General features: G+C 42.4%; 2 protein-coding genes across 2 annotated transcripts in view; one reads left to right on the plus strand and one right to left on the minus strand.

The window, feature by feature from the left end:
* The window catches only part of LOC126399193 (ryanodine receptor 3-like), a 136,886-nt gene extending 134,863 nt beyond the window's left edge, over positions 1 to 2,023 (plus strand). The window contains exon 90 of the mRNA XM_050059034.1: positions 2,015 to 2,023. Within this exon, the coding sequence (XP_049914991.1) occupies positions 2,015 to 2,023 (9 nt within the window). The remainder of the gene's footprint in view (positions 1 to 2,014) is intronic.
* Positions 2,024 to 2,029: 6 nt separating this feature from the next.
* Positions 2,030 to 27,028, minus strand: part of aven (apoptosis, caspase activation inhibitor) — a 52,919-nt gene continuing 27,920 nt past the window's right edge. The window contains exons 3-4 of the mRNA XM_050059035.1: positions 2,642 to 2,712; positions 2,030 to 2,068 (exon numbers count right to left, since the gene is read on the minus strand). Coding sequence (XP_049914992.1) covers positions 2,030 to 2,068; positions 2,642 to 2,712 — 110 coding nt within the window. The remainder of the gene's footprint in view (positions 2,069 to 2,641; positions 2,713 to 27,028) is intronic.

The raw sequence follows: 27,028 nt of genomic DNA on the forward strand, positions 1-27,028 counted from the left end.
GAAACAGGGGAAAAAATGTTACCAAAACAGCTGTTTGCAGTCACAATCTAGATGTTTGTTTTCAGATTTACTGCTGGTAAATTACAGATTGAGAATTTAAGATCTACAGCCACATCCTGAGCCCAGTAGATCTTCATCATCATGCTAACATTAGCTATGAAGCTACGTAGATATGCAGGGTGTTGGAGGTATTGGCTGTAGAGATACCTATAATGGAACTAGATGGCACACTGTCTCCGTGTAGTATCACCGTGCAAAAGGAAGTGTGCATCTACTGCTAGCTCACCTAGCACCACTGAGCTAGCTGATGTTACAGCTCAGCCGAGGAGGACGCCATTAATGTTTACAACTCACGCTGTCACAAGCATGAGCCTCTTGTCCATGAGTAGATGCACTCTTCCTTCTGTCATGATACAATTAGTGGGTGAAGTTCAGCTGAAAGAAAATAGTTCTTCCATGAAACTGCTCACAACAAGGTCTGTGGATTATCTTGAGTAACCAGGTCATGATTTCTGGAAAGAGACATTGCTGTTGGGTTTTTCAAATTTATATTTTTGGCGCTTTGAGCACCACAAGCTGAGTGCCATCTAGTTCCATTATATTGGAGAGAAGGCAGACGTCTCTACAGCTGATATCTCCAACACTCTGCAACTCACACCAAAACAATCTAGACTGATTAACAGCGCTATAGTTAAGAGGACAATCAACATCATGTCGGGTAAAATGTTGGTGGCATTTTTTGGTGCATTTTTATGTAAACACAGGGTCGATATTGTACGATGTATGGACATGACCTCGACAAGTCGGTTAACTGTCATGGCAGGCCATGATGTGTTTGTAGTTTCAATGTTAAAACATCTCTGTTTGCTCACAATAAAAGCTGTATCAGTCCTGATCAGGGCTGGGTATTGGTACTTAATATGAAATTAAAATTAAAATTGATAATTTATATGAAATAACCCAGGACCAAGCAGTATCAAAACTTCTCTAATCAAACGATACCTGCTTTTGATCCTTTGTGTATCCAGTATAGATCTAAAAACACACTCACAGCCAATCACCACAAGCATTCTTGATTTACTTGACGTATGATTGGCCCACTACCGCAGCAGCTACAACCCATACAGTCTATATTGTGATGTGGTGAAGTCAAGTGCAGTGTATTTAATGGAGGTGGCAGTTCTGCATGCTGAGAGGGTTGCTAGCATTGGTACTGGCATCGTGTTTTTTAAAATAATATCCAGTAGTAGTCCTGATCCTGCATGTGACCATGCTGCCAAATTACTATTACTGCTTTAGCTTTTTTAGCATCAGCCATAATGATGAGGCAGCGAAGTGCACGGAAGGATCAGACCTGAAAGTGTTTGACAGGTGAAATATGTGCCACTGGAAGTCAAGATGAACTAGCAGCTCTTATTTAGAGTAACAACAGTTTGAGTTGAGACATTTCACTCAAACCAGCAATGATTAAAAGTCAGGTGATCATCAGTCAGTAAGGCCATGTTTACATGAATTGTCTCTCATTTTTGTTTTGAAAAAAGTTCCGCATTTTGATAACAATCGCCGTGCACACGGATCCGCAAAAATGACCAAAAACGCTGCAGTATACATGCCAGGCCAGCAGTTGGCGGTGTGGCGCTTACACTTCCTTCTACAGAGAGGCGATGTATAAACAAACAAAATGGCAACCACACAAACATTTGTCTGGACGGATGACGAGGTGGACTTGCTACAGTAACTCTACACTTTGCTTGAGAAGCGTTGATAAATTCAACAGGGTGAGCAGCACAAGCAGAGCTCAGGAGTCTGCCAGAAAAGTCCCCGTTTTCAGAGGAACTGCATATTGCAAGTTTACATGACAACAGAGACGGTGCCGTTTCCAAAAAATTGCACTCTGGAACCTGTTTTCAAAATGTTGCGTTTTCAGGCACCCAAAATGCTGCTGTCGTGTAAACGATCGGCCAAAATGCAACTAAAGTTTACCATATTCATTTGAAATCATTCTCGTATAAAGGGGACCTAAGACTCATCATCTTGGATCAATAAGGTCCTGCAATATGCAGTTCCTCTGAAAACGGAGACTTTTCGCACATGAGCATTACGGTTCCAGTCACTAGGCATGCGCGAGAAAGTCGATCATCACAACAACAATGGCGTTCTCCTGAGCTCTGCTTGTGCTGCTCACCCTGTTGAATTTATCAACGCTTCCCCATCATAGTGTAGATTTACTGTAGCAACTCCACCTCGTCGTCCGTCCAGACAAACATTGCATGTATACTGCAGTGTTTGTGGTCATTTTTGCGGATCCGTGTGCACGGCGATTGTTATCAAAACGCTGTCGTCTAAACGCGGAACTTTTTTCAAAATGAAAATGAGAAACGATTCTGTTTTCAGTGGATCGTTTTCGTGTAAACATGGCCTAAGTGTCTGTACAAAATTCTGTGCCAATCCATCTGATAGTTGGGATATATCAATGTGAACCAAACTAATGGATCAACCACCTGCTTTCTACCTGCTGTGCATTTTAAATCCAGGTGTAATATGCCTATCTGAGGGATCCATATCTCACAAAGTGAGTTAAAACCATGAAAGACAAAGACGCCGTGCAGAGCGCTGCACACTGGGGAGAGTATAGATTTACCTGACTGGCTGCAAATGAGTCCATCTCCCAGTCCTTTTCTTCTGAAAACCGGAATTGAGTGAAGGAATCCCCTGAGAAAGACACACAGATACAGAGTTTGACGGCGTCCTACAGGACTGCTGTCTCCTTTAGTTCAACTCAAAACAACACTCAGTTTATTCATCTCTTTGTAAGTACGAAGACTCCAGGCTGTGTGTGTGTGTGTGTGTGTGTGTGTGTGTGTGAAGCGGTGGCTCGTGCGAGCTGAGCGAGCGGCCTTCACACCTAAAATGTCTGAAATGCTGAAGCTGTGTTTCTCTGGAAAAGCAGGCGGTAGCTTTGTGTAAACTGTTGATCAGTGTGAGAGTGAAAGCAGGGCGAGCATGTGACGCCGCTCTGCTTCCAAAACATCAACTGGCTGAGGGCTAAGGTTGGATCATTAATTAGCACAAACAGCAGCAGCGCCACACGTCCAGCACACAGGTGAGGACTCTACGTGCTGAGTTTTTAATAAAGAAAATGGACACAGATGCACAATCGGGTAAAATGTGCAGATGAAACGTGTGTTGGTGCAGAGGGAAACCATGTGTGAAGAGTGCTGAGTCAAAACACGACACCAAGTACAAACAGCTCTACGAGGATGCACAGTGTCAGATGTGAAGCACCACTAATAAAACTCCTCGTGTTGTGGATGTGGCTACAGCAGGAGTGGTGAAACTCTAGGTGGAACAACAGGGTGAATGTGAACACTTTTAGATGAAGTGAGAAATGTTCCCGTCGTTCAAACAGACGGAAGAAATATGTGAATGCTGCAGTCGTTTCTTTTAGGTAACAAAGATGGAGAATTAAGAAGGAAGTTCCCTTTCTTTTATCTCATGTCTGGGCTGAATATGGCGCTGTAACCAGAGAGCAATTAGCTTTAGCTTAGCATGAAGACTGGAAGCAGGGGGAAGCTTAAAAACTACTGTTAAGAGAAATGAGTTAAATAATCAACAAGGAGTCCAGCTGATAGAGAATTTAAGGATAAGGGTGTGTTATCCTCGCTGATGCTGAACAGTGTGCAGGTCACGAGTGCAGCAGACTGTGGTTACTCTGCCACACACAGATGGGCGGTCAGTGGGAGACCTGACGGAGAAGCTGCAGTCAGTCACAGCCTCTCGTTTTGTTATATTAAATGACACTCAGCCTTTCACGCGGAGATGCTCGGCACCATCTGCCGCTGTCCTTGATTGCTCGGCTGTACGGGGAGTGAAGGGGGTCAAGACGGAGAGTCTGCAGGAGGTCAGAGTCCCTGCTGTCACACGGGCCCGGAAAAGATGATTTATGAATAGAGGCATTATGGAGGTTACAATGAGTGCGAGGCAGGAGGCTAAGAGAGGGGAATGGGAATGTCAGCTTTACCTGACGGCTCAGGGAGCGGATGCCTTTGTGTCGGGCCAGATGGGTGTCTTATCGGGGAGATCGACTGATTTTCACCCTCACAGGGAAAGATGTGGGCATATAAAACCTGGATTTGGTGGACGTGAAATCGAATTCTTAAACCTAATTGACAAGACCGCTGTTATCTGAAGCAGATCAGAGATCGTTTGCTAACAATATTCAGAGCGCCTCACCTTCAAATACGAAACCAGAGAACCATTAACTCAGTGACAATGTCGAGAAAGATCCAATCGGGTGGACACGATGAGGCCGGTGGAACTAAAATAAAACTGAAATGTACTGCCTCACATCTTATAATAATAATCACAACCACTTATAAAAAACAACCACAGTCCTATTAGGATGTTACAAAGAAATATTGGCGAATTGACCAGGCTGTGTTGGCAAGAATCTAATGATATGTATCACAATACACGATTTACATTTCAATACTGGGTAACTGTAAGCAAAATAATATATTGTGATGTTTTAAAACCCAATTTTAGGAAACCTGTCATAGTAAAAAGAACACCAACTTATGGATTAAAAAGCTACATTTTTTTTTTTTATAAAATCAGAACAGTGAGATCTATATTTGTATTTATCACGGTCCCTGTAACATACGACATCACAGCACTACTTTTTTCTGCAATCTCAGCAAAGGAACTGACATCTGCCTGTGTCAGTATAAAAAAAATTAAAATTGCTGCAGGATTTTTTTTTCAGGGTAAACAACTTAAGAAAATAAAAAAGTGCGAACAATCAAAAATATTTAGTGTCAAAAATCCAAAAAAACATAATATCATGATACTCAAGTGTAATAATTAATAAACGCTTTAATAATCTTTATTAAGATATGTTGTGTACACCATTAATATATCTATTATATCAAAGCAATGGTTTCCAACCTTTCTGAGATTTTCACGGTATGATAACTGTCTCAGAAAATATCACTGTTTCATGGTACTATGTTATTACAGACTTATTCTTATAAGTCAAAATTACCCTTAAAGGACTGAGATCAGAGGGGTTGTTTTTGATTGAACAAACGTTTTATCACCATAATTGATCCTTGAAACCATTTTCCTAAATGAAAGTTTGTGTTAAAAGTAAAATTAAGCTGAGATTCTGTCTAGCTGCATTTTTAGAAATATTGTAGATAAGCAAATGTACATGGTATCATACCTTAAAACCCGTGTACCACTGCAATCCTACTTTTAAAACAATTCAAAACATCTGCACAGGTTGCATGTGTCAGTGAATTAAACAGTAATGTTTACTTCTCATATGATTCAACTGAAGAGTTTCCTGAAGAGGTAAAAAATATCCAATATTCTACTTTTTGGTTTTTTAATGGTGGATTATTGAACATTTTATCGAATCAATAAATAGGTGTTAATTTGTTTCCTATGTAATTACTTAGCCCTGAGGATCCCATCCCCGGGTTGGGCACCCACTACCTTTAAAGAGTGACAGTCATTGCGAGTTTGCGGTACAATCCTGTTTGCAATATCTTTTAGATATGCCACATTTAAATTAAATAAATGCAATCCAATGTGTAAGTGTAACACATGTCAAAATACGGGTTTATAAACAGCACTGCCTATCTGATCCAGGGTGTAGGAGTCCTTTTTCCTCAACTTAATCACATTACATTAAAAAAAAAGAAAACAGTAGCTTCTCTCTGAAGTCCAAGGGCGATTGCTCAGCAAGACTCACCCTGCATTGCCATGATAGTCCATTAAGCCTTTATCAGACAAGTCAGATCTGAGCTTGTGTCGCCACTAGCTTCAGTGCATGCAGCGCTGTGAGCAAGCTCTAACTGACGACAAAGCGAAAAGCCGTCGTGGCACAGCAAGCCATTGGAAATAATGGGTTTCAGAGCACAGTGGTGCTAATGTTGTGTTGTAACTGAAGGGGCCATTATGCTGCATCATTCTTCTACATCTACCAAGGCTAGCTTTGAAGTCGGTCATGGATATCTTCAGATCCTAAATGATTTCCGAGGCCTTCTTCAGCTGAATGATGGATATGGTAATGGGCTTGTTGTACAGGATGGTGGCCTGCTTCGGTCAGGAAAGGAACGCTCATTGTACAGATATTTGGCACCTTTCATTGATGTAAATGTACACTAACATTTAAAAGTTTAGACCCGAATTCAAGACTAGCCCACTTTTTTAGACTTATTTCCAGGAGGAACAAAAAACACCTTATATTCTAAACATTACGGTATTTATGATACATAAATTATCATTCTCCAATATCCATCAGCATCAGCCAAAAAAATTCAAATTCTTCACTTCCCTCTCATGGACACAGAATGATGTGTTAAAGAGTGACTCTCCAATTTAGGCCATGATTTATGGTTAATCTGGAAAACATTATAATCATGTAATTCAAATGTTCTAATGTCCACTCCAGTGTTAATGGAACAGCTGCAGGACTCAGTCAGAGGCCTCCCCGGTTGTTAAACTCTTGTTTTGTTGTTGTTCACGGATTGAAACTGAACAACTCTGCGTTAAAAAGGGAAATCTGCGTCAAGTAGAAATGACCCTTCAACAGTGGCCTCTCTCTCTCATGTTCACTCTTTTTCCAACTTCTGCTCCTCTCTGTTTAATATCTTCCCAGACCATAATCCTCCTCTTCCTCCTCCTCCTCTGTCTCCTTCAGTTTGTCTCCAACACACAGAACTGCTGACACCGCTGAACTGCCTCCCTCCTACACCTCACAGCCCAGTGTCATCCTGATCTGTGTCCATGGAAATACCATCCCAGGTAGTGCGGAGAGCGCTGACACAACCATGGCAACAGCTGCCGGTGAGGATGAGAGAAACTTCTGTCAAAGCTCCAGAGAAAAAGAGAGGATCGGAGGAGGGCGACGAGGAGGAGGTGGAGGGGGGTGTGTGTGAAGAAGAGGGGAATGAAGAAAAAAAGAAAGAGAACAAAGTCGACTCTTCATTCCTGCTCGTCCAAACAGATCTGTGAGACTTAAATCCTCTCTCTGCTCTCAGCTGACACTGTTTTAAGTGCATAGTTACACCTTCAGCCTCACATGTGTCACTATCGAGCTGTGTGAAAAACACATTTGAATCAAACTGCACTCAACTGAATAAACACTGGTACTTAGGCTTTGTTCACACAAATATCTCAGTGGGGATTTGCAGATCGTAGCAGATACAAGAGCTACAACAATGAGTCTTTGAATCAATCAGCAGAAAAGTGTTTTTTTTTTTAAGCTAAATTACCAAACAACCTGTTTCAGCTTCTTCAATGTGAATATTTGTGGCTATATTGAATACCACTGGTAACTGAATATCTTTAAGTTTTGGACTGTTAATCAGACAAAACAAGACAGCTGTAACCTTCAGGTTTGGGAAATTTTAGTGAAGTATCATGGACGCCGAGGACCATCCATCATGAAAGCCAAGCATTGTACATTTGTTGACATAAGAATATTTTCCTTGCTTTACCTCGCTGTCAGTCAGCCCTTTTCAACAGGGAACATAAAGCCATTATATCGCTCCCTTCAAAGCCACCAGACTCCACTGACAAAAACAGTACACTTGCCTCACAGGACACAGGAGCTGCTGGTCTACAGCTGCCTCAATCAGTTAGTTAGTTTGTGTTGTTGTGTGACTTTGGTGAATCCAAACCAACTCTATAAAAGATCAACACTGGCAGTTGTGTTTTCATTTGCCCACAGAAAATTCTGTTAAAGACCTGGACAATGTTATTTAAATTAAATTCACCTTGGCTCATATTGTTACCTAGCCTGAAAATCCAGACTCAAATCTAGAAAGATTTGGAGTCTGGCCCTCACCGATACACCCTTCCTTCCCAAGGGGCGGCACTTACTGAGGCATTTCAAATGCCGCCGCACACAATTGGATAGCACGATAGCCAATCAGAGCAAAAAACAAGGTGACCTATTCATTGCACTAAGCCCCATTTGTTTGCCGAACAGTGGGGCTAACTGATATATTATGCTTTTGCCGTATCCCATCGGCAAAACAGCAAAAACGTCCTTCCTGGAAGCGAAGGCTTCTGGGGCAGTCTTCTGTTCTTCTCTCAAGGAAAAAGATAAGTGTAGTTGGCTTAGCGTTTCTTCCAAAGCTACATTGAATGGACGCGGTCCTTTGGCAGCTGCCATCTTGGCTGTTTACTTTTCGACTCCTACGGCGCAGTGCTGTCCTCATCATGTTACGCCCGCCCAGAGCCCGCCTCTGTCAGATAGACTGATCTGATTTGTCCGATAGGCGATTCAGCGGGCTCTGCTCGTCTGGGCCAGATCCCCATGCAGTGCAAATGAGAATTTGCTGGGGGCGGGGCATCTGGATTTCCAGGTTAATTGTTATGCCCCAATAGGAGTCTCTGTGATTGTCGATTGATTTTCTTGACAACCATTGCTCAGATGTTCAGATGACTTGGCAGGTGTTTTGCTGAGGACCCAAGAAAGTGCAGTGTCAAGTGCGAGCTCTTGAGATCTACACATCTTAATTAGTAGTGCGTTACTACTGCCTGAAGTACACACTGGGTAGTGTATTGAGATGGGACACGAATTAGACTGCTGAACAGCATGCTGGGTACAGCTCGCTCTTCATTGCCTGTTACAGTACGTCCAAGAACAGATGAAGAAAGAAAGACCAGAGTGAACTCAAGCATTTCAGGCATTAGCGATGTAACTTTCAGATTGAACATTTTTGTTCCCATAAACAGCCTGGTCCCAAATAGCTAGCTTGCAAATGATGGGTATACTTGAGCATTGCTTACTATGTTGTGGCAGGTGTATTGCTGAGGACACAAGTACAAGCAGTGTTGTGTGAAGTTGTTTGGATGAGCGGTTCTCGAAAAAGCTGCAAAGAGCATTACCAGAGGCCAAGCAATCTGCCCGTTTCAAACAGGCGCCTTTTGAACGGGCACTGCAGAAGTGCGGAAATGAAGGAATAAAAATCAAATCTGTTTCTGAGGCTAGCATGACAATAAAAGTTTGAGGCCACTGGATTTAGATCAATCAATTAATAATTTGTTCAATAAAATGTCAGAAAACTGAACAACTCCCACCGCAAGTTCTCAGACTACAACATGACATCTTGAAATTGTTTCAGCACTAATTTCAGACATGGCCAGAAACATCCACAGTAACAAACTGTGTATTTGTGTGTTTCTTGACAATCATCAGTATTCTTTAAACACGTTCTGTCATTCATCATTTTCAATTGTTTATCCGAAGCGGGGCCACGGAGGGCAGCAGGCCAAGCAAAGCATTCCTTTTGTCCTTCTCCCCAGCAACTTTTTCCTAGCTCCTCCTGGGGGATCCCTACGGATTCCCAGGCCAGACAAGATATGTAGTCCCTCCAGTGTGTTCTGGGTCTGCCCCGGGGCCTCATACCAGTGGGACGTGCCCAGAACACTTCTAACGGGAGGTGCCCAGGAGGCATCCTGATCAGATGCCCGAACCACCTTAACTGACCCCTTTTGACTGCGAAGGAGCAGCAGCTCTACTCCGAGCTTCCTCCGGATGTCCGAGCTCCTCACTCTATCTCTAAGGCTGAGCCCAGCCACCCCACGGAGGAAACTCATCTCAGCCGCTTTTATCCACAACCTCAGTCTTTCGGTCACTACCCATAGCTCATACGACATGGATGGACCAGTAAATCCAAAGCTTTGCCTTCCGGCTCAGCTCCCCCTTCACCATGACAGTCTGGTGCAGTGCCTGCTTCGTTCCAGACACCGCACCAAACCACTGATCTTTCTCACACTCCATTCTACCCTCACTCATGAACAAGACCCCGAGATATTTGAACTCCCTTGCTTGGGGCAGTAACTATCCCAATCCTGAGGGGGTAATCCACTGGTTTCCGGCACAGAACCATGGCCTCATATTTTGAGGTGCTGACTCTCATCCTGACGGCTTCACACTCGGCTGCAAACCACCCCAGTGCATGCTGGAGGTCATGGTGTGATGAAGCCAACAGAACCACATCATCTGCAAAAAGCAGAGATGCAATTCTGAGGCCACCAAACTGGACCTCTTCCTCCCCCCTAGCAGCGCCTTGAGATCCTGTCCATGAATATCACCTAACAGAATCTGAGACAAGGAACAGCCCTGGCGGAGGGCAACACCCACTAAGAACGTGTGTGACTTTGTTTTTCGAATTACATGTTCTGTCATTCGTAAGGTATTCAGCTTCATCTGGAAACAATGAAATTAACTTTGGAAACTTTTCCTGTCCCGTGCAGGTACTAAGTTAAATATTAGTGTGATGACTCTGATGCCAGTAAATCCCTGACTTCACTGTACACAACTGATTAAAGATCAATTCATAGCTCAAATTATTGTCTAAGTGCGTCAGTTGGGCCGGTGAACCTGGGTGAGTTATTCCACAGTGAATAAACACTGCATTACTCATGCTGTGTGCTAAGTGGCTCGGCTGGCATTGTGTAACTTCTGTATAATGTGGTATCCTGTCTCTTGACATCTTGCTGGCTGAACCCCACATTAACAAATGTGGCTTTTTGCCTGCGACCCCGGCTTCGCTGAGCTATCTCTGGCTCGTCCCGCTCTCATCTTTTATATTTGGGATGTGTTGTGGCCTTGCTCCTGCCTTTCTGTTCCGCTCTGCTCTTTTCCTGCTCCACTCAACTCCACTCTGCTCTCACCCCTCCGCTGTTCATCTTCACCCCCTCTGCTCTCGTTCTGCTCTGTAAGACTGTCGAGCACTGGCACTGAGTCAGGATGAAGATAAGACGTGCTGGATGTGTATCACTTTGCTAGGAACAAGGTGAAGCGTTGAGGAAATGCATCTACACTGAAACAGGAGGACAAAACATCTGTTACTGTCTCTTTAACTTGCACCTAACATTTACACTGTGGACTCTTCTTATATCCTCAAAATGACTCCTGTAGATCAATCTTGAACTATATTGATAATCAATGAATAATTTCAGTCATCTTTTAAGAAAATATGTCACACATTTGCTGGTTCAACCTTCTTTAATGTGAACACTTGCTGCCTTCTTCTCTTTATAGCATGTTAAATTGAATATATTTGGGAATTTAGACTGTAGCTTGGACAGCCTGGACATTTCATGGAATAAACTAATCTGCAGATCAGTAAACTATATAAACAGACAATGGGATATTCTGGTCTGCATTTGGCATTGGATTAGTACTGACAAATCACATTTGAGCAGCAGGTAAACAGTCCATATGAAGAGCAAAAGAGGCTGAATGCATTGGTCAAAGATCTTGGAACCCATCGGCTATCGTCTAACGATGATTTAGATTTTTATGAGCTTTTAACTAATTTATCTGCATCCATATGTTTAAAGAGATTAGCCGAAATGTTGTCTGAACCTGTCTAAAGTGCAAATCAAACTGTAAACGATGACTGGTGCACAAAAGCGAAGGTCTTGCCCCGAATATCCGCTGGCTACACATCTCCTATGGCTGTTGACCCCCAAGGGCCTATTGTCATCAGATCAATAGCCAAGACTGACAGATCAATAAATACAAAAAATGTAATCATTAGCTGCAGCCCAAAAAGATAACTTGAGACATCTACTCTCATCTTTTTAGAAAAAAATTGTTTGAATTTTTCAACCCATTTACACAAAAAATTTACCATATGAGCTCATTTTTTTTCAGCCTTTACTTCCTGTTCACAAATTCTCATATCACAGCCAAACAGTGCACTAAAGTATGTTTCTGAACACATTGTAGATGAGAATAAGGCAATACAGTAACAGGATACTGGTTTGTATTTGATCAGGACTGCTTAGCTTTACAGTTTGATCTGAGTTTGAGAGAGACAGAGGGGTGGGTCTCCCTCTTCATCCGCTTCTAAACTCTTTGTGTCCGTGGTGGCTGGCAAACAAAAAAGTGGAAGTACAATCTGTACTTTGAGCAAAAGATTTAAAGCCATCGAAAATCAGCCAGATGGACACGAAATGCATGATCTGGCAGATTTGAGCTGAGAGATGAGCAAGGAGATCTGGGCGCTGGTAAGATGGAGGGCAGTTTACCACAATTAATTAACACATACTACCCACACTGTTATGATGCAAAGCTGGTTGAAAATCAGCAAAGTATCCCTTTAACAGACTTGGATGAAGCCCTGAGGCAATTCTTACAATTATTACAACTAGGACCTATTTCGACTAATTGAAGTTGCATAATTAATGTGACAACTTACTGACCTGTCATATTGGCAGAATTGTTCATTTCAAGTCGATGCTGGTATTTCATTTTAAAGCCTGAATCTGGCGATACACATGACACATCAATATCATCGTGCATCCCCACTACATTTCATGTATTAAGAAATGCTTTGGTTACAAGTGATCATCTCTCATAGATTTCCTTTATTAACCAATCACGAAGTGGGAGCCTCCGTTAGAGAAGAAGCATAAAAGCTTTAAGACAACTGAACTGTGCTTCTCAATACGGGGCTGCAACTCTACATCTTGAATATGGAGCTAACATTTAGAACATTTCATGTGCACAGCAAAAGTCTCTTGGGTTGTGTGTCCCTGCGTCCTGTTTGCCAGAGCATGCCGCTGTTGCCCTGTTGGTCGCAGAGCAGACAGCCATACACACCACAAACATCACAGATTCACACCCTTGTTGAGAGAGCCACTCCTTTAGCATACAGCTCAGTGCACAGACTCGGTCCGCTCGCCGTGTAAAGCTGCAGCTTCGACTTGTTCAGCCTTCTCTCTTGGAGCGGGTGACAGGAGGGACATGTAAGGAGCAACAGTACTGCTGCTCAGTCTCCACTAACACCTGCAGTGAAATGTTGACATTTTATCTGACTAGAAGAGGAATACACACATTCTCCGCTCCCCCCTTTCCTCCTCCATTTAGCAGCAGAGTAATGGCGTGTGATCAGTGAATGATTACTTTTCTTTTAAACCGGCTGTCGTAGCAGATCCTCACTTGATAAGAGAGGAGATGGAGCAAGGCGGCTCATAGAGAACTGATTGAGTGTTATTACTACTGTGACAAATCCCATCTGAGAAGTGTTTGGTAGCACTAAGAGGGGGGGAAGGATGGAAAATGTTAGAAAAAGATGAAAGGGAAGATAAGAGAGGAAAAGATTGAAGGAAGATGGAAGGAATGAAAACAGATTTGAGAAAACACGCAGGAAGGACCGCACACAGAAACTTCTTGTTACGATCCATGGAGCCGATCCTCTTTCTGAGAGCTACAGCGTGCTCTCTGTCACGCCTTTTTAACCAAACCAATTAGCCTAACACGGCACGGTGCTGAAACCCACCACTACGCGTCGATAAATCAGCTGCGCTAATTGCAATTAAAATCCTGAGCAAACCAGCCGAGACAATGCAGAGGGCTGAAGCTATTTACTCTTAACTTTTAATGGTGATTGCGTGAGTGAGGATGTGTTTATGACAAAGTCGTATCACAAGAGCTCCAATCCACTCGAGGCCTCGCTCTCATTAGGCGTGTGTTTTATGGCCGTGAAGCTTGTTTGGAGGTTTAAGAGGCTGCAGCTTGGGCTCGACCAACCTGGGATCTAATCAATCATATTCAAGCAGGTGATCATATGGACGTTCAGTAATATTTTTTTGATGGATGATATTAGGCCACGATCAAAGTTTTTTTTCATGTTTTATACAAATTTAAGGACTGCTGAGATCAATAATGTCAAAAAGAAATATGTGGTGTACTTAGTCATCCTGTTATGGGAGCATGCACACATATATCTTACTGTGATTCATTTAAATACACTCATGTTTTCATATGACATAATGATGTCAGAGGACGATGCACAGAGAAGTATTTGAATTGAAAATTGCACATCTCTGAATTGACTGAATCTCACATTTGCTCTGGTGAAACTGTCTCTGTTATAAAAAAGCAGTGATGTATAATTTTGGCCACTTTAACCTGAGCTTAAGAATCACTTGTCACATGCTGATTACACTCATCTCATTATGCAACCTCTAACAGCAAACTGCCTGCACCAGTGGTGACTTACTGTGGATGTGTTATATTCTAAACAGTGTTAGGGGGTGTGGATATGTTGTGCAATTATTTTGTGTTTACATATCTGTAGAGATCTGTTTTCACTGTTCAAAATTAGTTAAATCTCAGTAAGTGTAAACAAAGAGCAGTGCTCCGATGGTGCACCATGTACCACACAGGGCTGTACTTCAAACACATTTTAAATAAATTTATGAAATGGTGGCTGACTACTGCAGTGAACACCAAAACACTGTACAAATATACTTTAACTAGGGGGACCAGACATCCCGAAAAATTCAGGACAATCCCGAAATCCAAGCAGAATCCTGCCCCAATTGTCCTGAAAATGACACTAGAGCAGAGTCGGGAGTATTTATTGCCTGATAAAACATTAAAAACTGATCATGGTGGTTGAGTCGTCATGCAGCTCCCACTGGCTGCACTTTGGCTGCAGCAGTTCCTACATTAATTATGGGTGTTGTAGTTTTTTAATTGTGTACAGCAGTGGCGATGAAGTAGATGAAGAGAGTGCAACACATGTACAAACTGTGCCACCTGTAAGTGTACTATCAGAAGTATCTGATTGGAGACACAGTGTATCAGTCAAATGTCATGCTAGCTGCTGTTTGAGGCTGTACTGAAGCACAGTGGTCCTCTGAGCTGAATGCTAACACCAGCATGCTAACATGCTCTCATATTCTAGCCTGCTGAACCTAAAAAGGAGTTATGTTTACCATGTTCACCACCTAGGTTTAACATGTTAGCATGCTAACATTTGCCAACTAGCACTGCACACAAAGTAGGCCTACAGTTAAAGGAGCATTAAGCGAAATTCATCATTTCTAGATTGAAAGAATTAAAAAATCGCTACGTGAAGAACTAGAGGTGTAATTTCATCTGGAGTATAGCATGACCTCACACAACCTCTCTCTGTGTTGATCTCCAGCCCATTGTTTACAAGCCGGTCCGGCTGTGCGTTCATGTGAACCCCCCTCGGAGCCCTTGGCCCTCCCTCCCTATAAAAGGCTACAGCCAGTGAGTAATGGCAGCGTGTATTTTCGAAGCGAAATGGCGGAAAGCTGGGGCTAACCAGTGCTTCCTCCTCAGGCTCCACTTCACTCAGCTGCCCCACAGATCTGCTGCCTCTCCCACTTTAACCTCAATAACAATCCGGAGCTAGCTGGGAGCGGCTGGCGAGGCGTTAGCCGCAGCATGACCGGAGGGAAGCACAGCCGGTTAGCCTCCGCTAGCTTCCCAACTAGCCCCGGCTCTCTGTTTGGATCCAACCGGAGCACCGAGCCCTGGTTTGTTATTCAGGTTAATGTGGGAAGAAGCAGCAGGTTTATCGGGCAGCTGAGTGAAGCCGGGTGAAGTGGAGGCTGCGGAGGAGTTATTGGTGGCTCGGTCCCAGCAATGGGTCAGGCGTTACGGTTGTGTTAGGTGAGTAAGTTAGCCTGGCAGCCCAGCAAACATTTTCAATTAGCATTGTAAAATGTAGCCTCGCGGGCAGCCTGGCAAGCCAGGCGTGCAGCCCGCAAGGCTACATTTTTGTAATATATTTGCTGAGATGGAGGCGAGGCTCAGTGACTAGAAGAGCTGGTAGAAGCACTCCATAGCTGTAAGTTACTCCAGTAGCCGGTGGCAGCCGACTCAGCTAGAGACATCGCTGGATCCCGGCTAGTGCTAACACCGGGAGCTAACGCTAACGTTCCTCCTCTTCTCCGTGAGTGAGAGCGCTAAAACATCATTTCAGGTTAAAGTGGGAAGAAGCAGCGGGTTTATCGGGCAGCTGAGTGAAGCTGGGTGAAGTGGAGGCTGCGGAGGAAACACCGGGATGGGTTAATGTCCGGAGCTTGAGCAGCCCGCGAGCCCGCCAGGCTTGCTTATTAGTTTATCAAGTCTTTCAGCTTCTGACAATCAATACAGACATCTGTTTTCAGGGCTAGAGAGCCTATTATCACTCTTCTATATGAAAAAAAAAATGTATCTGAACAATTGCTGTTCTCTTCCTGCTGTTTGACCATGCTAAACGGGTGAAGACAGTCCGGTTATAGGTGACCAACTAATTTTATCTGTCTACAGTGATGCTAGTGGCTCTGTGAGGCTGTGTTAGGCACAAATTAAATACTAACATTAACATGCTAACATGCACACATAACTATATAACGCTAATGCTAACATACTGATGTTAAGCAAACATAATGTTTTCATGTCCTTCATCTTAGTTTAGTGTGTGTGTTAGCATGTTAGCATGTGCTAATTAGCAATAAATACAAAGTGCAGCTGAGGCTACTGGGACTGTCATCAGTTTTGCAATGAATCCGACAAATTAAACTTTGATTAGATGAAAAGTCAGAGGGTCACCAAAGTCGTTACAATTCATCCTGAAAGGGACATGAACATCTGTACCAAATTTGATGGCGATCTGTCTGGCAGTTATTGACAAATTTCACTTAACATGAATGTCAACGTCATGGAGATGCTACAGGGAAGAGTCAGGAGATCACTAAAGTCATCTTCTGGAGATCATGAATGTCCAAACATAATTTCATGGTCATCCAGATATTTCAGTCTGGACCAAACTCTTTGTGTCGCAGTGCTATTGTGACTAAAAAATGACTACCGGTACATCAACTGTGATTAAAGTAAAAAACAAACAACTTTAACTTCATCAACTGTGCAGAATAACTAATGGAAAACTCTTTACTCTCAAATGATTTAGACAGCTGTTGGGCATAAAACAAATCTGACATGACAAGAGTGACAAGTTAATTAACCCTCTGAGACCTGCTGGGTCACTGGCAATCCTGGCCGACATTCTTGTCTTTCGGAGGCTATAGAGGGCTGAGTTTTAAAGCTTGAGTGATGATACTGGAAAACAGCATGGCTATTTTCACAGAGGTGCCTTGACCTCTCACCTCAAAATATCGGAATGGAAATGGGTTCTGTACCCACAAGTCTCTCCTTTACAGACATGCCCTCTTTATACTAGTCCCATTCAGTTTTGGGCACAAACTATGCACTTCTTTGCATGCAGTATAAATGTGTTATTATCGCAGATTGTATTTGAATATTTCTGCATACTGGGCTCCCTAAATAGACTTGGAAATGCATAAATTGGGTATGAATGGAAAGCTGAGCCTCTTATGAATTCAGTGGGCCCTGTTTTATTCATGTGATGATGTTAGCCCCCAAAGTGGCCATTTCATTGTGGACCAGTTTTAAATGGACATCACGGTCTAAAAAGACCTAGTGACCTATAGGATCATTACAGTGTCAGTAAACTTTACAACCAGAAATTAGAGACCTCGGGCATTCAGAGGATGGATGGCTTTCATAGATTTATTGACAACAAGGGAGGTTCAAAGCAGTTTCCAGAACAGAGGTGCACTCCACCCAATCACCAAAACATGCAATGCTTATAGAAATCACCAAATATCAAGAGTTTTTGATTCCAAATCACAGCATGGATTTTTCTATGGTGTTCCTCAAGGGCTTGGTGTCTTAATGTGATATTATGGAGGGATTTTTGACATTGGATTTTATCAATTCTCGAGTGGCACAACATGCTTAAATTGAGCACCCAAGCTATGTAACAAATGGTATCAACCCAAAAATTGCTGCAAAAACGTATGAGTCACAAATGAGCATGGGAATGGCCTTCATATACTTCCATCGTGACGTTCTAAGCCCCTGTTTGAATAGGCACCTAAGCAAAACACAATGTTTTTTTATTTTTACAGATTTGTGACTCGAAAAACTTAACACAGTGTTGAGCTGCATCTCAAATTAATCTTCAGATTCCCTGCTTTCAGGTGATGTTTACCAATTCTATGTGGTATATACTGTTGACCTGCCATCTCCACCAAAAGATCCCCTATCCAACCAAAAAAAGACAATAACTGGTCTATGTGGGTCTCAGAGGGTTAAATGACAATTAGATAAAAAATTACCAGTGTGACACGTCATAACAAACAAGTAGATTGGACCAAAGACTCTTCAGTGTGTAACAGTGACAGTCATCAAGGTGAACCATTCAACACATTAAATCTTTACACACAATCAATACAAACATCAATTTCAGAGCTAAGTAGTGGCCTTTCATCACCCCTTTATGGGAAACAAATAGAGGTATTTAAGCGGTCCTCTTCATGCTGTCTGACGTCATCTAGCTTCAGACCAACAAAGGGACACAACAAAGAAGGTGAGGTGAGAATGAACCTCCAGGCGCTGGTCCCTGTGGCTGAAACAACCATCGGTCTTGAGACTGCTAGGACATCTGGGTCCCTCATTATAAAAGGTACACGGAGCCTCAGCGATTAGGTTAGCTGAGTGGACACGTAAACAGCTAATACTGATCAACACCGGGCTAAAAAAATGGATCAATAGTGTGAAATAAGCAGGCTACACACAGATCCATACAGAGCATTTTAGTTGTTTAGCCACTCCAGCTAATTGTCATTATTCACCTAACAAGAAAAAGACAGTTAAGAACGTGCTATCCATCTGACATTTTTGTTTGTTACACTGATGGGAAAAAGGTGATTTTGATCTCACAGGCGAAGCATTACCAGTGTTTTCTTTCTCTTTGCAAAAGGCCTCAAAGGCCACAGGAAGATAAGAACAATGCACCCACAGGCAGCTAAATAAAGACCTGTGGATCGCCTTAAATAAGCACCAAACTGCCAGAAAGCATGAATGTTTCAATCCTTTGAAGAGCGGATGAACTGTGACAGACACCGCAGCACTAAAATCATAACAAGATATCCAGAGCAGCCACCCCGGTTTGATCTATTCGCTCCAGAAATCCCAAGTTCCTCTGTTCTTGTAGTAAATTCATCAGAAGACACTCATAACTGTCTGAGTCTGACTGAGTCATGATGCTGCAGTCTCAAAGACACAAAACACACACCGCCACCTGCACTCTGTACAGACACACTTAAAAGATAAATACAGTTTGGAGGATCATTCATTGTGCTTGTGGCTACACAAAGACAACGTGGAAGAGTTCTTTTCACCGGCTTCTTTGTTGTAAATGAGTTCAAGCCCTCAGTCTTCTGGCGGATTACAATTTCCCAGAACTCATAGTGACGTCTTTAAATTGCTAGTTTAGTCAGAACAACAGTCGGGAGCCTAAAGGCTTAAAAAAGTAAAAGATATCCAATTTACAGTTCTGTAAAACTGAAAGAAACAGCAAATCCTCGTATTTCGAGGCTCAAACTTACAAATGTTCTGTATTTTTGCTTGATACTTAAAACAATTTAATCATCTAATCATTAAAGTTGTGTTAATTTTCTGTTGAGTGATTTATTGACGGGCGGCACAGTGGTGTGGTGGTTAGCACTGTCGCCTCACAGCAAGAGGGTTTCTGGTTCGATCCCGGGTGTGGGAGATGTGGAGTTTGCATGTTCTCCCTGTGTCAGTGTGGGGTACTCCAGCTTCCTCCCACAGTCCAAAGACATGCAGGTTAACTGCCGACTCTAAATTGGCCATTGGTGTGAATGCAAGTGTGAATGGTTGTCTGTCTCTATGTGTCAGCCCTGTGATAGTCTGGTGACCTGTCCAGGGTGTACCCTGCCTCTCGCCCAATGTCAGCTGGGATAGGCCCCAGCCCCCTCGCGACCCCCAAGAGGATAAGCTGTTAGAAAATGGATGGATGGATGATTTATTGACTAGGTGTTTCAGCACCAGCCTCTATAAATCAACTACAGCCTGATTAAAACTGAAGGCCGATACTGATCACAGTTTCATGTAGTTGAATGAGACCCATCTGTTAACACAGTGGGGGTACCAAAGCAGAGGACTCAAGGACAAAAGTTGAACCAGGCTCAGGTTTTGCAGTTCCGCAACACATCATCATCAAGCAAGGCCCTGGGTTTACCAATCAAATAAGTTAAAACGCTAGATTACTTCGCAGCATTATTACGCAGGTGTCTGACAAGCCTTCAGAGACTCATGGTTCTGTTGGTCAAACTGGACTCTCTGGATTGTTCCTTCACTGAAGCAACACCAAGGCAGCCCTATGCAACACAGAGTTGTACTTACATGAACTCTGATTGGGGCTGTCCCGAATACCATTTTTCTGGGCTCTGGAGCTTTGGTAGTAATCAACACACAGCGAATATTCAAAGCTTTGGCCCAGAGGTGCAGGGTCGAACATGACTTAGCATAGGGAGGTTAGACGCAGCGCTGAGTAACCACAGGAGCTGCGGTCCTGGCGAACAGTCAGCTAACACGAGGGCCTGGCAATGTCCAACATCAAGCCATTAAACGGTCCCAAAAAACTCTTGTCAACGCTAAAACAGCTCAACTGTCGTTATTCCTGTGATGCTAACAGTTAGCCCTGTAACTGTGTGTGTGCGGGTTGACTCTCACCAACTCCCCCCAATCAATGTGTGGCTGTTCATGTTGACATCAATCAATCAATGTATGGAAACACTGAGACAGTGGTTTCACAACTGGTGGGTCATGGGTCCATTCTGAATGGACCGCAAGTGACTTGTGAGTGTGTCAGGTTTGTAAAAATCACCCTCTTTTGAAGAACAGTGAATTTCTGGTGCATAGCTTTTATTTTTAAATGTAATTTCCTGCTGAAGGTTGAATGACTAACGGACAGCTACTTGACAGAGACAGCAAAGTAGCTCGACGACATGGCTGAGCACAAGCATGACGCTGAATGTATTACACTGTGTGGACCTTGAACTGATGACTAAGGAGAAATCTGGACCTCAAGTCTGGACCAGTTGGGAACCACTGCACTAAGATTTCTTTCTAATTTCTTCTTTCTATTTATAGATTCATATATATATATATATATATATATATATATATATATATATATATATATGTATATGTATAGGTGTTGGGGAACCAGGGCACGCTGATGATGTCTACTGGAACAAGACATAGATGGACTAGAGCAGAAAATAGGGGACTGCTACTATACAAGTAACCCCAGTGAGAGAGCTGGGGGCTGTGACCTCCAAACTAGGAGAGTGGCTTCAGCAGATTCCAGGTACAACATCTGAGATCTCTGTCCAGAAGAGTGCAGTACTAGGAACAGCTACGATAATGTGCAGAACCCTCAAACTCCCAGGCCTCTGATAAAGGACCCAAGCTTGAGGAAGACACACCACCACCAACATATGTACAATAAGATAATATCAGCCACTATGACTGTTTCTGGCTGCTGAATAACACTATACACTTACTGTACACTTACCTGTACTATATATGCGCTCACAAACACATACATATTTATAACTTTACTGCTGTCTATACTGTATAAATCTGACCGATAGAGTAAACACCGCATTCATTTCATGTCTCCAGCTGTTTATTCTGTTTACATTATCGAACTGAATAGTTAATGTACTCATATTTGCACTGTAAATATGGTCACCTCTGGCTCTAAAAAAAACCAGGGTTGCAATAGCCAAAAAGTCAGACTCAAGGCTTTTAAAAAAGGGGAGACATCATGGTGGCTACGTCTATTATTTTTATACAGTCTATGTACAGTACTTCCAATGACAATAAAGTTTAATGTGATATAAAATCAGCCAATAGACTTCAGTGGATTAAATATTTCAGACACGGGAGAAAGACAAATGTCAACTCGTAAAAACACAGCCCTTCTGATCCTTTTAGTCGAAGCAGCAGTTTGACTCAAATGCTGCAATCAAAGAAAATGATTCAAAATAAAACCTCTCAAATTACACATGCAGAGAGGTTGCATCGTGGAGTCAATAGGTCCACAGAGGAGACAGACACACACAGCTTCATATTATCAAGAACCAGAGACACAAACGTGGCGCACCTGCATGACATCGACGTATCTCACTAACTGTCCAACAGATACTATTTGAAAACATCACAAGAAGACATCAATTTATGGTTTAAATGTTATCAATACCGATGTGAGGAACTGTGTCTTCTTGATTCATGGCAGCAATAGATGCATCAGTGTATTCATGAGCTATTGACCAGTTTTCACATCCACATAATGCACACAGACACTGGGAAGCTACAGAGGGGTCAAAAGGTCTGGATCAATAAATGGAGCACTAAATACAAGGCAGTTATCCAAGGTGTTCATCTCAGACTCTTGTTACTGTAACGAAGGCATGTTTTTTTCCAAAATTGTATTGTTGTTAAATTTTGCTTTTACTTCAATACTTTTTATCCACAGATGTTGTAATTCACTACATTTCCAGTTGGATGTTCTAAAGGTAGAAGACCTACCAGAATGCACTACAACTCACTGGATGGGTAATTTGAGCTTGGGGGGGTGGGCAGGTACACGAAAATGCAAATTACAATATGTAGTTCGAGCAACAGCCCAATAAAATCTGATCTCTATCAGAATTTGAGATTTGAGCTGAGAGATGAGCAGGGAGATCTGGGCAATAGTAAGATGGAGGGAACATTGTTATAATACACAGCTGGTCAAAAATTGGCAAAGCATCCCTTTAATTTCAGAAAGGTACACAGAGGATGGTGGTTATATATTCATAACTGATAATCAGTTGTATGCACAGACTGCAAAGTGTCATCTGTAGACAATATTAGTTTGGACATCAGGGTTCAGTGGCGTGATCTTGTTGCACTGATGTGTACGTTAACATTTACTTCAATTTATTTTGCAGGCTAAACGTGTTCTATAATCTAGCATCATATATCATCATGTATGATACTACTGTTAGCCTGTTAAAAAATATAAAGCAGCACCGTTTACTCACAGTACATTTTATCTGACTTAGTTTTCACTATAACCCAAGTGCGTGTACTTTTATTTTCACATGAATATAAAAGTGCGTGTACTTTTATTTTCACATGAATACACTTTCTTTTCCCCTTTTGTAAATGTGTTTATTTTCAAGGGCGAAACAACACACATTTTCAAAATCTTGAGTTCAATAGTTTTTTATTCTATTACAAATGTTAAGGTGGGCAAGAGGGTTCCTGGTTCGATCCCAGGAGAGAGCCCTTCTGTGTGGAGTTTACATGTTCTCCCCGTGTCAGTGTGGGGTACTCCGGCTTCCTCCCACAGTCCAAAGACATGCAGGTTAATTGGTGACTCTAAATTGGCCGTAGGTGTGAATGTGAGTGTGAATGGTTGTCTGTCTCTATGTGTCAGCCCTGTGATAGTCTGGTGACCTGTCCAGGGTGTACCCTGCCCTTCGCCCAATGTCAGCTGGGATAGGTTGCAGCACCCCCGCGACCCTCAAGACGAAAAGCGGTTATGAAAATGGATGGATGTTAAGGTTCTCACACTTATCGAGGCATAATCTTAGTTGCCATCTGTAATGTCTACACTGAGTTCAAATAAACTTTCTTTAAACTACAAGTGCTTTTACTTGAGTTGTAACAGAGGTGCAACAGTACATGTATTCATATTATACTGTTTGGTACAAGGCTTTCGGTTCAGTACACGTTACAAACCGAACGATACGTTTAACTATCATACTACTTTTGAAACTGTGTCGAATACAATGTTCTCGGTGACACTGCGCTCAACAAGGCAGCCCACATGATGGAACAGGCAACATACTGTCTGCCCCACCCCAAAACCAAAACATTCTACTGCAGTGAGACACACTGGGAGGCAGCTACGCTAAGCTAGCTCATAGCAAGATGGTTAGTGATGCCATTTCCAAAGCAGAAACATAACATCTTCCGATAACCTGGCATTTGGAGCCATTTTGGTTTTGCTGTGGAATATGAGGACAACAACGTAAAAGACTGGTGGATGAAAATGAGCCACCACACAGCTACAGACTGTAGAACCAAGTAGAACAATAACATACACTACCCCCGAGCCAAAGCAAGAGCCACTGCGGCGCGACAGACTCTCGTCAACAGCCAAGCCCGTAGTACATACATAGCTGCACAGCACAAACCCCCTGAACCAGGGAACGAGAGGCGCTGCGTGGCTATGGCCTCTTGTTCAGCAGTTAATAGTGGCTAATGTTAGCATGAAATACAAACCCACAGCAGTGAGCAGTAACTGCTGATGGGCTGGGTAGCCAAGTCAGCCAGAGAGACTGAAAGGTACTTCAGTGATGGCTGCTTAGTGTGTGTTTATATGATTGTGTCATTTAACAGAGATGTTTATCCACATACTTATTAGACTGAGAGAGCTCAGAGAGCTTGTTGGACGGAGCAAATTCGCAGCTGAACACAGTGGGTGGAAGAAACGACACTGATACTAAGTGCTCTAAAGTCAATAGTAACATAGTATTTATATAGTAGGGAAGGGTTATGTTGGATCACTGTAGTGCATCTTCGAGCAGGCATTTTGGCTCACCCAAAAAATTCTGGACACAGAAATGATGAAAAACAGTTGAACGGCCTAACTCGACAGTGCAGTACTTTCTAACATGTAAAATGATGTTCAGAAAGAAATATCTGATTTTGCTTTACCCAGACTTTAACAAGGCCATTTCAGCCAGACTGTAATTCCTGATTTATACAAAAAAAAAAAAACAAAAGTCCAGGTTATGTTAGTTTAGTCCTATTGAGTATAATATTCTGGTACACTTTCCATCCTTGGGTGTATGATAAATTGGACAAAGAGTGTAGATTAATAATTTTAAGTGACCACCGCTTTCCTTTCTTCAAGACCGTCGTGCCGAGATGCTGCGAGGCACAAATGCCCTGCAGTCAGCTCTGCTTGTGTTTCAGCTGGAGCTTTATATGACTCTCGTTTATCTTGATTCCCTCCAACTGCAGACTGAGGTCACATTCATATTCAAAGGGAGGCTCTTTGGGACTTTGGAGGAATGAGAGATGCTCTCAAATGTGAGTAATGAGGCCAGTTCAAGAAGGCACCATTACAGAAGCCAATCTGTCTATCAAATGCTAATGATGCCTTATTATCTACACTGGAGGGAATCTTACCTCAGTGGTCTAAAGTAGTTACAACTCATTCAAATGCTTCTTGAATCGAGGGTCATCCTGGTTCACTAATGCCAGCAACACTTGTTGACAGAGAATCGGGCGCACACAGTTTGGTGTTTGTTTGAATTAAGACCGTTTGACTGATGACAAATGTTACGTTTGGTTGGTCACAGCTAATGAGCAGCCTGAGATGACATTAAATGCAAAAAATGTTCAGTCAGGACGAGGATGCATCTGGTGGAAAGCTTCATGTGCCAATATTATCAGCACCTCTATTGTTATTTACCACAAGACAAGCAACACAGTGTGGGAGGTGTGAAGCACACAAAGCAATTATCTTTATTTGAGGCAGAGAATCACACCATTAAATGACTAATTTGGCTTTTCTTTCCAAACCGCAGTCTTTTTATATAATTGGCTGAGCTGTGGGGAATTAAAGGTTATTTGACAATGTAGCGCTGACACAATTATAATCAGTGGACAAAAATCAATGGTCATTTTCAATGTCAATATTTTAACAGCTTGAAAGGCGGTGCGCAGATAACAAGAGTAACCTAGAGTTCACTGATACATCTGGTCACAGGGTTAAAAACAACATTATGCAACATTTTTACCGTAAAATAAAAGCTTCCAAATCATTTTGATGGCACACTGAGTTATAATGGGGACCATGTTGTCTCTTTCATTCCCACAATGTCTGTTGTTGTCCATGTCGGTAATTTCAGTTCTTTTTTGACATTCAGTTAATACCTTCCCCACCGTGTGTGTGTTTACGTGGTGGCCCCTTAAAAACGTGACTCTACCCCTTCCAGTCCGAGACCTGGAAGCAACATGAAGGAGAACTCAAACACAGAGCCAACTGAGCAACTTGTGCAAAGAGAAATGCCATGTCCATCGCTCGGACATAGTTTGGCTTACGTGAAGACGACACCGAACAGAATGAAATCAAATGTAAACACTGGCGAAAAACCGTTTTAACGACCAAAGGTAATACCACTCATTTGTTTCAGCACTTAAAGCACAATCACGTTAGTGAATATGAACAGTGCACAGCTTTAAAAAAAAAAAAGGAAAGAGACTGACACGCGCCTAGCAACAAGTGCCTCCACAAAGCAGCTCTCGATAACACAAGCATTTACAAAGGCTACACATTATTCAAAATATCGAAATATTCAATAAATAACCATAAACAGTTCATTTGTGTGTGTTTCCTTCAATTATTTAAGCTATGCACTCTTTCATTGAAAAAATATCCCAGCTTCAATAGTTGGCCATATTTACAATACAAACCTCGTCAGTGAACTATGAGGGCAAAAAATAATCGTTCAGTAATCGAAATCGAGAAAAAATGTTCATTAGTTTTGATGATTTGAGGTCATAACGCCCAGCCCTAGGTAGAGGTGAAGACGCCGAAGAGGACGTTGATGTAGGAATGAAATAAAAGGAAAAAGAGAGACCATGTGAGTGGCTGGACGAGAGTTAACTAACAAACAAACTAATGCAGTGTAGCAAACTGTCTCAATCAAAGGTAACAAAACGTAAATGTGACAGTCAACAGTGGCATAACTGAGAGCAGTTTAACATGTTATTGAATTTAAAAAAAACCCCTTATCACAGTTGATTGATCTGATCTCTCTGTAAAATAGCGCTTATTACCTATACAACGTGGCCACTTATGGGTATTGTAACATATGCGTCACCAGTCTATGGATACTTACATCTAAGTGTGTTTATCTCTTCAGCTTTTTTCTTTTTTTTTATGATAATTTTGTATAAAGCAGTATCGCCAGTTGTGGAATTTCAATATCACCCAACCCTGTCTTTACCATCCCGACTCATATCCATTCAAAAACGCACTCACTCACTTGGTAACTCTGATGCATGAGTGTGGCTGAAATTGAGACAAACACACATACAGCCAGGCTTCTCAGGATCTGCAGTGCGCCGAACTCGTGGCAAACCTAAGCACCTCTCTCAGTCCGCCTAGTGAGAAGACATCCAGTTCTTCAAAGTGTTCCCTTCCCTGAATGACCATGATCTCAATCAAGATCAGCACATCAGGGCATGGACGAGCCGCGCCTCGTTTTCAAACTGTATGGTTTG

Source organism: Epinephelus moara, chromosome 12 (assembly GCF_006386435.1).
Source record: "Epinephelus moara isolate mb chromosome 12, YSFRI_EMoa_1.0, whole genome shotgun sequence".
NCBI classification, from domain to species: domain Eukaryota; kingdom Metazoa; phylum Chordata; class Actinopteri; order Perciformes; family Serranidae; genus Epinephelus; species Epinephelus moara.